The 13,719-nt window shown below is 54.4% G+C and overlaps 1 protein-coding gene across 1 annotated transcript in view; it reads right to left on the reverse strand.

The window, feature by feature from the left end:
• The window catches only part of DTX1 (deltex E3 ubiquitin ligase 1), a 39,024-nt gene that overhangs the window by 24,857 nt on the left and 448 nt on the right, over positions 1 to 13,719 (reverse strand). The window contains exon 2 of the mRNA XM_025267571.3: positions 12,433 to 13,441. Coding sequence (XP_025123356.3) covers positions 12,433 to 12,691 — 259 coding nt within the window. The 5' untranslated portion in view covers positions 12,692 to 13,441. The remainder of the gene's footprint in view (positions 1 to 12,432; positions 13,442 to 13,719) is intronic.

Here is a 13,719-nt window from a genome sequence, read left to right on the forward strand (position 1 = left end):
GTGAGGAACCTGTGTCAAGCATGTACTATTTCTGGGCTGGTTTCTGTGTCTGCTTTTGTTCCCCGTCCCCCCCACACCCCCTCCTTCGTTTCTCAGGAATGTTTGGTTGAAAAATTCCAATCTTGTTCCAGCTGAACTGAGAGGAAAGGGGCTTTGGCCAAATGTCAGCTGGAGGATTGTAGGAGCTGGGCCCCCGGAGACGGGGTGTGGGGGCGGCTGCGGTCACTGCAGCCAGTGACCAGTTCGTGCCTGGGACAGAGACAACCAAAGAGAGATGGAGACACCGGAGGAAGCAAGAGAGAGGGCGAGAGAGGCTGGGAGAGACATACATGCGCCGAGGGCCGAGATCAAAATGGGATGTGCTAAGGTAGATAAAGGAGAGTCGGGGGCAAAGAGACATAAAGGAACAGGATCCTGAAGCCTAGAGACAGAGGCAGTCATGGACAGTCAGGGAGAACCAGAGAGCCAAGCCAAGAGACAGGGAGGAGCAGAGAGGGGAGGCTGTGGGGTAGCCAGCAGCTACGGCCATAACAATAAAGCTAATGTTGACTGAGGCCCCACTGTGTGCCAGAGGCTGAGTTCAACACCTTCCTTGCACTAACTCATTTTATCCCCATATGGTTCCTTCCAGGGAAGAACTAAAATTGTTCCTGTTTTACAGAACACAACTGAGATCCCAGAGAAGTGAAATCTTGGGAGACTTGGGGAATGATGCCTTATTCATGGAGTAAAGGAAAAGCCAGGTTAGACTGGTTCTAAGACTGGTTTAACTCAGCCAAGGGATAGTCCAGCTTAGGATGGCTCCAGCGACGGGAACTCACTACCTCAGTTTGCGCTCAGTTGTTTCGCCATCGTGAGAGGTTTCTGCCTGGAGAATGTGGTCCCAATCTGAACCCCCTGCCTGAAGGTGGGGTGTGTGGGTGTCTCAGCCCCCAGATTTTTGCTTTAAGAAAAAGCTGACTCTGTAGAGAGCTGAGGGGAAGGTTCTGAGCCCTCCTGTCTGCCTCTCTAGCCTCCAAAGGGTTCTACCCTGGGCTGGGCCAGTCCCAAGGCCCAGCAATGAACCCCTCCCTCTGGGGGTGGCTTCCCGGAGGGAAGTGACCTCAGTTTAGGGGCACCCAGACCCTGACGGGAAGAGGGGCCCTGTGGGAGGCAGTCATGGGACATCCTGTCAGGTGGGGGGGGGAGTCCCACTCCCGCCTGAGGTCTGTGATGGAGCGGGGGGGTGGGGGGCAGCGGGTTAAGCATGAGTTCAACACCCAGTGGATGCTGGGCCTGATGAGATAGTTCACTGACTCCTCCACCAACCCAGAAGTCACACCATAGTAACAGCCATGCTCAGAGAACACACTTTTGTGGCCAGGCTCATAACTCATTTAATCCTCACAGTGGCCCTATGAGGTAGGGATATTACCATCCCAGTTAAATTTATTTATTTACAAAAAAATGTTGTTTTGGCTGCGCCCCACGGCTTGCAGGATCTTAGTTCCCTGATCAGGGATTGAACCCGGGCTAATGAAAGTCGCAAGTCCTAACCACTGGACCACCAGGAAATTCACCATCCTGTTTTAGAGGTGAGGAAACAGAGGTACAGAGAGGGTTAGGAACCCCTGAGGTCATCTGCAAGGAAATGATCCAATCGGAACCCATCCCGGGTTGCTGGACTCCAGCTGTCCCCTTCACTGCCCTACTCTTCCCGGCCTGTGTTCCAGGGGAGGAGACTGAGGCATGGAGGTTTACACAGCAAGTAAGGGACACAGCTGACGTTCCGACCCAAGCTGTTATATGGCCTTCTGGAATAGCAGCCGTCTCCCTGATGCCTCGACTGATTATCTGAGTGGCTGGCCAACTCCCTGACATCGACAGCAAGAGCCATCCTGCTTTATTGAACGCCAGCTACTATGCTAAGAGCTGATGCGTGCCGATCAGCCCTTGAAAGAGCCTGAGAGGTTTTGTGCACTGTAGTTAGCCCCATTTGGCAGATGGGGAAACTGAGGCTCCTTGGGAAGATCTGGAGGTCCACCTGGGAATGGCGGCCAGGCTGGGATTCGAACTGCAGTCTGTGGACCCCGGGCGACTCCCCCTCCCATCCTGTGATCAATAATCCCGCCGTGTTCTGTTTCCCTCCAAACTCTCCCAGGGGACTTGTCAACTGAGCCGCGGCCCATTAGTGGTTTCTGCACGTTTGAAGCTGGCCCAGTCTCCCTAAGCTCTGTGGCAGGGGAAGGGAGGGGGTCTCCAGCCCTGCCTGGAGGAGGCTAAAGGGTTGTGGGGCATTTGGAGAGGCTACCACCCTTAAAATGGTTTCAAAAACCCCTCCCTCCGGAGTCTGCCGGCAGCTGCAAGCTGGCTGTGCCCACTTTATGAGCTGTGTGTGTGGCTTCCCGGTCACATGGCTTCCAACACACTCGGGTTCAGGACCCCCTGGCATAGCAGCAGCAGCTGAGAGAGGGAAATGAGGGGGCAGGAAAGAGAAGGAGCAGAGAGTCTTCTATCTCCTGGAGTGCTCAGTGCTGTTGGGCCACTGCCCCGACCCTTCCAAGCCTCTACTTTCTCATCTGTGAAATTGAACATCTTCCTCCCCATCCTGATGGTAGACACTCACAAAAGACCTACTATGTGCCAGGTACTGTGCTAAGTGTTTTACATGTTACTGCTTCATCCACATAACATTCTACAGAACAGGTACCACTATTATCATTGCCTTGCACAAATCCAAACAGAGAGGTGAAGTGATTCACCCCACATAACACACGTAAGCTATTAGCTGGGATTCAACCCAGCCAGATTTGAACTTCTCCCCACTTCCAGCGCCACCACCCTGGTCCAGGCCACTGTGATTGCTTGCCTAGCCGGCTGCAGCAGCCTCTGTCCTGGTCCCAGTCGGTACCCTTCACACCCTGTAAGGCATACTGTCCCCCAAGGCGGCCAGAGGGTCTTTCATAAACTCCAGTCTGCCCACATCACTCCTCTGATCTACACCCATCAGTAGCTCCCTAGTGCCCTTCGGAATGAATTGGTCTAAGTGTGTCAGCTCATCTTCGAAGCCCAGCTGTCTACACAGCCTCACACCCTAATAGCACCAAACATCTAGTTTTTCCCTAAACGCAACATACAAGGCTCTGCCTCTGTGTATTTTCCCATGCTGTTACCTCTGTCTGGAATGTCCTTCTACTCAAACTACCCCATGTCCCTCTCCTGGGTTCCTGCACACTTGTCAGGGTTCAGCTCAACCACCATCCTCTTAAAATCTCTGCCACCCTCAGGGAGAATCACTACCTCCTTGGGACTCACACAGCACCTTGTACCTGCAGAACTGCCATTAAAACACCGAGCACAAGCTCTAAATGTTGAGGCATCTGTTCTCTTCAGCCTGGAAGCCTCTCAAAGGTTGGGTGATTTTTCAGCCACCCTAGCATCCTTCCATAGACAGGAGCACAGGGAGGTGGGCACTTGGAAAATGCTAGCTAAATGAGTGAATGAATGACCAAATACACACATGTGAACCCACCTGAGTACTACAGATGACTAGCCTGGAGATTGCAAAGTGGAGGGTGACTGTGACTTTGTTTGGTCACCACACTATTTGCATCTTCTAAGTATAATGACCAGGCATTTAAAAATTGGCCAAGACTCCACTCTCCCAATGCAGGGGCCTGGGTTTGATCCCTGATCAGGGAACTGGATCCTACTTGCCGTGGCTGGGAGTTCAAATGCCACAGCTAAAAGGTCCCACATGCCACAAGCAAGACCCAGCACAGCCAAATAAATAACCATTTAAAAAAAAATGAGGTGGACTCACTCAAGTCCGGATTTCAAAAATGTCCCCAAATATCCAAAGAGGCAGTGACAAAGATTGGCTTTCTTGGCAACAGTTAGCAGAAGCTGAGTCACAGTCACCCTATTCATGTTTTCAAGTATTTATTGAGCACCTACTGTGCACCAGGCACTAGAGAACAACAGTTAAACATCCTTGCCTTCCTAGCCACCGCACACACTTCTGATGGCTGCCCCAGCCCTGGAAGCATCCGAATTCTCAGCCTCTTTTCTAGATGGGGAAATTGGGCCCCCAAAGAGAAAGGGACTTGGTTCAAATCACCTACAATGTAGAGGTAGATCTAGACCCCTGGCTCCTTGACTCGTGTTTTCACGGTCCCAGGTGACTAACACCTTGGCATAAGTGAACCTTCGTTCCCTAGAAGAGAGGAACCTGGGGAGGGCTCCATATCGGTGCCATTTCGGGTGAACCCTACGCGTTCCCCCGCTGTGCTCTGCTTGCAGTCAGTCGGAGGGAGAGGTGACAAAGGCTCTGTGGTGGTGGGGCTCAGCTTGTCATCAGCAGAAGAGGTGGCTACCCTGAGGCTGCTGGCAGGACTGTCCTGGCCGCCAGCGCCGCCTCCTTTGATCGCCTCCTCCTTTGTTCTGCATTTCAGGGCATTCAGCTCTAGGGCCCAGTGCCAGACTTCCTCCCATAGCCCTTCACCCGCCTGCCACTACTGTCCGGGCAGGTGGAAGCAGCAGCCTGGAGCAACTCCAGAGGGATAATGGGAGGAGCCCAGAGAGAGGCACTTGGCTAGAGTGGCAGAGCCTGGAGGCAGCTACACAGGACCTGGGGGAGACTCAGCCTCCAGCCTGGCTGCTCCTGTGGCCCCCAAATCAAGGACACCCCCACATCCAGACCTCTTCAGTGTCTGGCCTCTTGTACCAGGCCCATCACTCCTACCAAAATAGAAGGGCTCTGAGGGCAGCGATTTGTGTGTGTCCTGCTCACTGCTGCCTCCTTAGTGCTGAGGACAGTGTCTGGCCCATAGTAGGTGTTCATTAAGTTCCTGCTGAATGAACAAACTAATACTGATCAGAATCTTATGAGATGGGGACTGTTGTTGGGCCCATATTACAGAGGAGGAAACCGAGACTCATGCAGATAGTGTGGTTTACTCAAAGTCACAAGTCAGCGCCCCTTCCCATCCTTACCCCATCCCCACAATTACCAGAGAGCTGCAAAGAAGGGAATTTAGAGCCTGGACCTCACCAACAAGGCTCCCGAGGCAGCCACTTCCAGATTGGGGGCCCCATGCCCTCAGCTGGTATCAGTCAAAGGTAGCTGGGATTGACTGGGAGCCTGAGCGGGTTCATTGCCAGGGTTTGGGGGGTGATGACTGTCTTGGGGCCTGGAGGTTGTCCTGGAGTGGCTACCGCTGGGTGTGTCGTAGGAGTGAGAGGGAGGCCCAGGGAGACACAGATATGGGGGCGGGGTGCCTCGGAGGGCCCCAGGCACCCTCCATACCCTGGGGAGGAAGCTAAGGATCCCCCTGCCCGCAGCCTGAATGGGCAGCTCCCGTGTGACCAGTCATCACCTCCCCATCCTGGCCCCTCTTCATTACCCTCCCATCACGTCTTCCATCACCCCCTCTTTAGAACCCTTATGCCTCCCCCTTCACTCCTTATCACCTTCTTCACCACCCTCCATCACAGTCTGCACAGCACTCCTATTGCTGTCCCGCCATGACTGCGGCTATGACCCTCCCCATCACAGTCCCCTTTATCACACCCTCCCCACCTCACCCCACCCTACCATTAATAGCTCCAGTCATAGCCCCATCACCTCCCTGTCCCCTCCCCGCCCCATGGCTCTCATCACCTTCCCTATCACCTCTCCTATTCCAGCCCCCACACTTCCCCATCACAGCTTCCACCACCTCCTCATCTCTAGGTCAGACTCTACAGCTCCCTTGGACTGATGAGGATGCGGGGTGCGGGGAGGTTGGGAAAGAGCAGGAAAGGACAGAGAGGGGAGCAGCAGGGGTAGGGTACATGAAAGGAGAGAGAAGATGCTACCAGGAGGACGTGACCCAGCATCTCTCACCCCCACTCCCCACAGGAGTGGTCCAGCCACGGGTAGCGCTGTCCAAGGTGCTGGGGCAATCAGGCCTGATGCAGGGCGGGCGCTGCAGGCCACTGGGATCTGAATCTCTGATTCATGTCTTCCTAGCTTGGGCAGGTGGCTCTCCACCCTCTGAGCCTCACCTTGGCTATGTATAAAGTGGGCTGATGCCTGCTGGCTGGGAGGAGGGAGCCCAGACAGACTGTTGGGAAGGGCCTGCGTCAGCCCCTGCCCAGCCGGCTTCACCTCTGGCCTCTGAGGGCCCATGATTAATGAGGCTGGTCTTGCAGTGTGGCTCTGGGTCCCCTGGGGCCTGGCTGCTAAAGGGTGACAGCTGGAGGCCCAGTCATGCCTGTGAGACTCAAGAGGCCTCCCTTCCCCTCCCTACCTCTCCCCGGCTTCTATCACTGCCTCCCTCTTCCACTCAGGCCTGCCTGGGTTGCCTCCAGCCAGAAGTGTTCCTCAAACCATACAGACTCTTGGAGAACTCCTGCAGGAAGTCCTCCTGCTCAGAGGCCCCTGGCACACACTGTCCATATCATCTGGTCAGGAAACTTGTACCTCTCCTATGAGGTATTTGAATCTTTTTCCTACTTGCACATGAGTACTATGTGCAAAGTAATATTCTCTGTGATTTTACCTACATTATCTCATTCAGTCCTCACGATAACCCTCTCAGGTAGGGACTATTCTTATTCCCACTTTGCAGAATAGGAATTTGAGACTCAGAGAGGTTAAGGGGCTAGCCCGTGGTCACACAGCCAGCAAAGGGCCAAGCTGGAATCCAGATCTATACCTGAATCTGAGAGTTTGGCTGCTATTCCCATGATATGTACTTGCCTTTGCCTTAACTAGACTCTGAAACCCATTTGGCAGGGGTCTTGTCCATCTTTCTGAGTTCCAGGGAATTGGTCCAGGGCCTGGTACTGAGTAGGCACCAGTGATTATCAAATAAAAGTGATGATGAATGTATGGTACCAGAGGAGACTCCAGGAGCCAGACAAGCAGCCGGAGGCAAAAGGATGGATCTGTCAGGGTGGAGATGCAGGCGGTGCCACAGGTGGTGGTGGGAGACACCCTTGTATGACTCAGCTGGAGCTGCAGCCACCAGGGGACAGACCCCCTCCCAGTCCAAACACATATCATCCTTCCTGCCCCTGGTGTCAGGCCCAGCCCCCTGGGGGCCCTCCGGGTTGTCTGGGAGAAGGTCCCAAGGGGTTGTGTAATCAGGGAGCTGGGCCTGGAGGCCTCTGGGGTTGCACAAGGCTGTTCCTACTTTGGTACAGAATCTGGCAACAAGCCCCAGCAGAGCGCTCAAGGGAGGCGGGGAGGTGACTCTCTTGGCAGGCTTGTTGAACGTACCCTTAGTCTCCATCCTTGAAACCTGTGTGAGAAACCCAGTTCCAGAGGAGTGATTGACTGTGTGACATTGGGCAAGTCATGCACCCTCTCTGGGCCTCTCTCTCTTGGAGGATACAACGACTTGCCTAGGGGTCTAAATTCTGGTGGTGCTTTCCCTGGTGACGGCTGCTCCTCTCTCTGGGTGGCCCTACCCGATCTCTGACAGCCTCAGTGTGGCTTCAGATAGGATGTTCCATCAGGGCTCCAGGGCTGAGTGGAGCGCCAGCTACCCAGAGAAGGGATTGGTGTTGGCTTGGGAGATGCTGAAAACAGGCACCACCTGTCACTCCAGCCTGACAGCTTGGGAGTGCCAGGCACAGACGTGCTCTGAGCTGTGGGGACAGCAGTTGTGGATGGTCCCCAGGCTGGCATCCCTCAGCCTCAGCTGTCCATCTACAGAATGGGCAGAAGGCAGCCAGGGGTGCCCCCAGCAGTAGAGGGAGTAGAGAATAGGTGTCACTCTATTCATCGCTCTCCCTGCCCCTACTCCCAGCCACGTGAGCTCAGAGAGAAATCTGGAAATGGCCTGGGGAGTGGTTAGCTCAGATCTCTGTCCCAAGCGGGGGCCAAGAGGAGGATCCAGGGTCTAGATGAAGCCCTCAGTGGCAGCTGCCTGCCTCCACAGCAGCGGGGAAGTGGCTCTCAGCAGGTGACCTCACGGGGGACAGGAGGCGGTTCCCACATCTTTCTCCCACTGCTGGTGGGAGCCAACACCTTCCTCCAAGAACCCCTCTGGCTCCTGGACCCAGCTCCACCACCAGTGGCTCTGCCCACCTGGGCCAACCCCTCGCCTTGGTTTTCCCATTTGTGAAATCCTGGTTTGGTCGGCTCAAGACAAAGGAAAACTGGGAAAGCTATGGTGGACCAGTACCACGCTGGCCCATTATCACCCACATCGCAGCAGATGTGCCTGTGAAAGGAACACCAGGGTCATGGCATCCCTGCCACGTGGGTTCCAGACCTTCGGGGCTTCAAAGGGAAACTCACCCCCCATGGCAAGTGATGAAAACAGCCCAGCAGGGGAGAGGTGACGGGCCACAGGCTGAACAAACAGCAGCCCCCATGGGACCAGGGCTGGCCCTTCCCCTGTGGTCCAAGCCTGACACCTGGGCTTGCTTTCCTCTGGCAGCACGACAGGGTTATAGACAGGGCATTTGGGTGTCAATGATGTACAGGTGGGGCAGCACTGTGTGTATGCACACACACGTACACCTCAGCACGCACCAGGAGGCAAGTATTTCATACAGGCCACACTGAGAGTGCCATGGCATCTGCACTGTCCTACTCCGTGGGCAGGCTAAGAATATATTGGGAGTAGGTGAACTGCAGCCCACTGGTCCAATCCACTGGCTGCCTGCTTTTGCACAGCTTATGAGCTGAGCAGTTCTTAAATTTTCAAATGGTTGGTGGATGGGGGTCGGAGGTGGGAGAGAAAGGAGAAGAATATGTCATGACCCATGAAAATGATATGCAATTCAAATTTCAGTGGCTGCAACTAGTTTTATTAAGACACAGACCCATTCATTCATTTGCATACTGTCTGGCTGCTTTCAAACTACAGCAGCAGAGTCTGGCTACAGCAACAGTTTCGACGGAGACTGTAGAATCCACAGAGGCTAACATATTTCTATCTGACCTTATCAGAGTCTGTGGTGCCAATGTCAGGGTCACTGGGGCATGCTGCTACCTCCCACAAAAACGTAAAGTTCTGCTGCAATGAACTTGTCAAGAATCTTACAATTAGAAAATCTAGGGGACGTCCCTGGTGGTTTAGCAGCTAAGTCTCTGCGTTCCCAATGCAGAGGACCCGGGCTCGATCCCTGGTCAGGGAACTAGATCCCACATGCCATAAGGAAAAGACCCCAAATGATTCAACAACGAAGATCAAAGATGCCGTGTGCCACAACTAAGACCCAGAGCAGCCAAGTAAATTAATAAAAATAGATATTAAAAAGAGAAAAATCTAAAGAGAGGCTGTATTCATTTCAATATATACATGCGAGCTTTGAGTTTTACAACTTTATATTGTTTTGTGTGTGTGTGTGCCACAATCTTCAAGATTTAGGATCTCCTACTCATCTCTCAGGCATCTGTAGTGTTCAATACAGGCTGGATACATGGTGGGTAATCAGTTAGTTAAGGTCTGTGGGATAAAATAAGGTATGTGATTCTCTCCACCAACTTAACAACCATGCTGGCAAAGTGATACTCTTGCGCATCTCATGGATGTGGAAACTGAGGTCTGGGGAGGTGACAACGGCCACTCGAGGCTCTTCCCTGAGTCATGGAGGGTGAGGACCAGATGTCCTCCCTTGGTTTTGTATTGCTCCTGGGAGAAGTGGGCAAGCACATTATAACACTCCTGGCGGGAGACATCTTGCCCCTCCCTCTAGCAGTCATCCAGGCTTCCTAGGTCTCCTGCTGGCCCCAGAGGTTTCGAGGCTTTCCTCCCTCCCTGGGGGGTCTTGGCAGGCTCCCAGGAGCCTGTGGAGGGTTGAGTGGTTTTTTTTTTTCTCTTTTCCGGCCAACAGGGAGCAGGTGTGGAGTGAGCAGCTCCTGGAGGGAGCAGTGGGAACATGACTGACGCTGAACTTCTAGGGGATCCAGCAAGGCTGACCCATAAAAGGAATGCCATTGAGAGTAAGGGGCCCCCTGAAAGGGGGAATGGAGGGAGTTTGGGGAGTTGGGAGCCCAAGTGAGGGTGTGGGAAGAGAAAAGGAGCCTAGAACAGGGGTGTGGGAATCACAGACAAACTGGCCAACTTGGCAGCCTCGAATGGGGCAATTCCTGCTTCTGAGGACCACCTGTCAGGCCCTGGAAAACTCTCTCCACACCCAGCACTAGCTCTGAACCTATAGAATGCTTTGTCAGATCCCTGCCCTCCACCAGAGGTGGTATAAGGATATAAGCCAGAGAGAATGGGGCAGGGGATGCCCAGCAATTCTTCATCAGGGACTCTGCCTCTCTGGAAGGATCGGCCCAAGACCTTGATGGTGACTTCTTCTACCCTCAGGATAAAATCCAGAGCCCCTTTCACGGCTTTATGTCCAGCCCCTGCTTGAAATTCATCTTTTTTTTGTTTTAAAAGGTTTTTTATTTTGTATTGGGATATAGCCAATTAACAACACTGTGATGGTTTCAGCAAAGAGACTTAGCCATATGTACACATGTGTTCATTCTCCCCGAGTCCAACCTTATCTCATGCCACCTCCCTTCATCCACTGCACTCCAAACGCAATGGGTTTGAACGTACTCTGCTCCTTCCTGCCACAGGGCCTTTGCACTAGCTGTTCCCTCTGTTGGGAAGCTGTCTCCCTCAAACATTCTTTAGGTTTCTAGTCAAACCTGACTTCCTCAGATGAGCCTTCTGTGACCACTACTCGACCAAGGTTATTCCATGTTCTGAGACCTGCAACTGATTATCTGTGTGGTTAATGTGTTGCTTGCTTGACTACACAGGGATCTCCTGCATAGGTCCTCCACAAATAGACCTCTACTAAGGACCCCGGCTGTCTTTCTTTTTGGTTGTGCCACGCAACTTTCAGGAATTGAATCCAGGACATGGCAGTGAAAGCTTGGAGTCCTAACCATTGGATTTCCCTGACCCTGGCGGTCTTGCTCCTTACAGTATTCTAGCGCTCAGCACGGGGGTCTGACACACAGATTGGTAAGTCAATGACGGCACGAATGAACAAATGGTACCACCAGTGACTGCTGCCAATTCCCAGGGTTTGGGGACACAGATATACGGAAAAGTCACAACAAACCATTTGTCAAGAATTCACCTGCTTCCACATGTGGGGACCACCCAGTAGGCACCAAGCGATGTTCGAGAGTGGAGCTAGCCACTAGAACTCTCTTCGATGGTGGTAGTGTTCTGGGCTTATGCTGTCTAGTATAGTCACCACGAGACACCTGTGGCCACTGAGCAAGTGGATGTGGCTAGTGGGAGCGAGGAACTAAATTTTAAATTTGATTTAATTTTAATTAATGTAAATTTCAATAGCCACAGGGCTTAGTGGCTACCATATTGGACAGTATAGCTCTAGAGAGATGGAACGTGTTCTATTATCCCCAAGGCTGTTACATGCAGTTCTATCATCTAGGGAGTCATTGTAACTCCTTCAAACCTCCATCAGCAGATTCCTGGGGGTGATCATGTCAAGGATTCTTGGCAGCTTCTAAGAGGCAGGACCTTGCCATTCCTCACTGCCCACAAAGCTTTTCATACAGACCACCAGGCAACAATGACTCAGGCAGGTCTCCACAGTGATGGCGAACAGAAATGCTGTTTTTAATCACATCCTCGTTTTTATCATCATCATCACCTATCACACGACACCAAGACTGCCATCAGCCTCATTCTCTCCACCATGACCACCCCATCACGCTGCTCCCAAGACCACCACCCACACAACCATCACCACCACCACCAATTCCACAATCAATATGACCACTGACATTGCCATCAACACTACTTCCTCCATCATTACCGCCCTTCTACCATCAGCACCACCAATCCCCCTCAACTGCCCCCATCATTGCAACACCACTACATCACTCCAACAACACCGGCTCTCAGAGCCGAAATGAGATTCTGGTTAAGAGCTTCAGCTCTGGAAGCCCCTTGTCTGGGCTTAGATCTCAGCTCTGAGTTTAAATCGCTCAGCTTCTGGGAGACTCAGTTTCTTCATCTGTAAAATGGGACAGCTACCAGGACTACCATGAACATGATAGGAAGACTGGCTGTAGTGGTTGAAAAAATATCAACTGAGGAAGTGCAGGGAAAGCCCTTTCATTCTGATGATCGAACACTAATGATCTTCTAGGCTCCGGGCTCAGTGAGCAGTTTTATTTAATCCTCACACAGCTGTTAGAGACACTGACCCATCCATTTTGCAGAGGGGGAACCTGAGGCTCACAGAAGCGATATAGCTCATCTGCAGCCCTACATAAGAGGCTGGATTGGAACCCAGTTCTTCAACTGGACTAGGCTAGACTGACCTGTTTAGGGGGAGGGGGTTGGAGCAGCAGGTGGGCCTTCCACAATTCCGCTTCCCTCCTCAGGGATGCTGGGGTATTTCAGCATCCCGCCATGATGGTGCTGGTGGTGGCGGTGGGGAGGGGAGGGGCGCGAGCCCACTCACCTGTGTCCTGGCGAAACTGGTGCATGGACTGAAGGTCGATGATGTAGGGCACCAGCTGGGCGTCCACTTGTCCCAGGACCACAGAGCCCCGGGCATCCTCCTTGAGCACGTTCTCGATGTGGTGGCACACGGTGGCCGTGTAGGGCCGCCAGCGGCTGTGTTCATTCAGCCACTCCCACACCACCACCCGGGCCACGTTCTGAGGTGGGAAGCCCAGCCCGTTCACTGGCATCATCACTCCCTGGCCTGGCCGTGACATGGCCGCTGCCGCCCGAGGGGCCAGGACCCCCTTCTTCCCCACGCAGCTTCTCCTGGGCCTGGGAGCTGGCGGGGGTGGAGGGGAGCTTCCTCTCGCCCCAGGGAGGGCAGCAAGGACTGTCCGGCCTCCTTTGTGTCCTCCCGGCCCCTCTCAGGCCCGCAGGCCTCAGTTAAAGGAGTGTTGGGGGCTGGGGGGGAATGTTCCAGGCTCCAAGATACCTTCCCCTCAGAGCTGTCTCAGGTTAGGTGTGTTCTGGCAAGTGTCTTTCTTAGGAAGGGGAAAGGTGCTCTCAATCCCTGGGTTCCCTCCAGGCTCAGACGAGGGGGTGAGGCAGCTGCCTCTACTCTAGGTCCGGGCTCTTTCCTGCTGGTCCCCCGTTTCTTCTGGCCGCGGCAGGGCCTGTCACCCCCGGAGGAGGCCCGGCCCCAGCCGGCCTTCTCTGCAGCGCCCCGGCCGGCCCTCTGCGCTCGAAGACCCTGCACCTGGCTCCAGGGGGGCTGCTGGCCTTGTCTCAGGTCGGCCACCCCCGCCCCCCGACGGCTCCCGCTTAAGGGGGCGTCCCTGTCCCGGGTGTCCCCCCACCCCAGGTCCACGCCGTCCTGGAAGGCCTGGGTGGCTCGAAGAACGCACGGGGGAGGGGTGCGGCGGCTACTCCCAGCCCCCTGATCCGGGCTGCGGCTCCCGAGCTGGGCTGGGGGACGAGGGGGGCGGGGGCCCGTGGGCACGCCCCACCCCACTCGCGCTCGCCACCTGCCAGGAGACAAGAAGGGGAGGGAGAGGGCCCTTTAAGACCAGAGCGCGGCACCCCCTCCCCCCTTCCCCGGGAGAGCGATGGGCTGAGAACAATGGGGAACCGATGGGGGGGAGCGGGCAGCGAGGGGGGCTAAAGGGGGTCGCCCGGTCGCGCTCCCTTGGGGCAGGCCTCAAGGGAGGGCTGGGGCTGGGGGCGCGATTTTCCAAGACCCCTCGCCTGCGGCGCCCCCTCCTCAGCAACCTGAGCGCTCCCCTCCCTCGGGGCCCGCTCCTGG

This window comes from Bubalus bubalis, chromosome 17 (genome assembly GCF_019923935.1).
Source record: "Bubalus bubalis isolate 160015118507 breed Murrah chromosome 17, NDDB_SH_1, whole genome shotgun sequence".
NCBI lineage: Eukaryota > Metazoa > Chordata > Mammalia > Artiodactyla > Bovidae > Bubalus > Bubalus bubalis.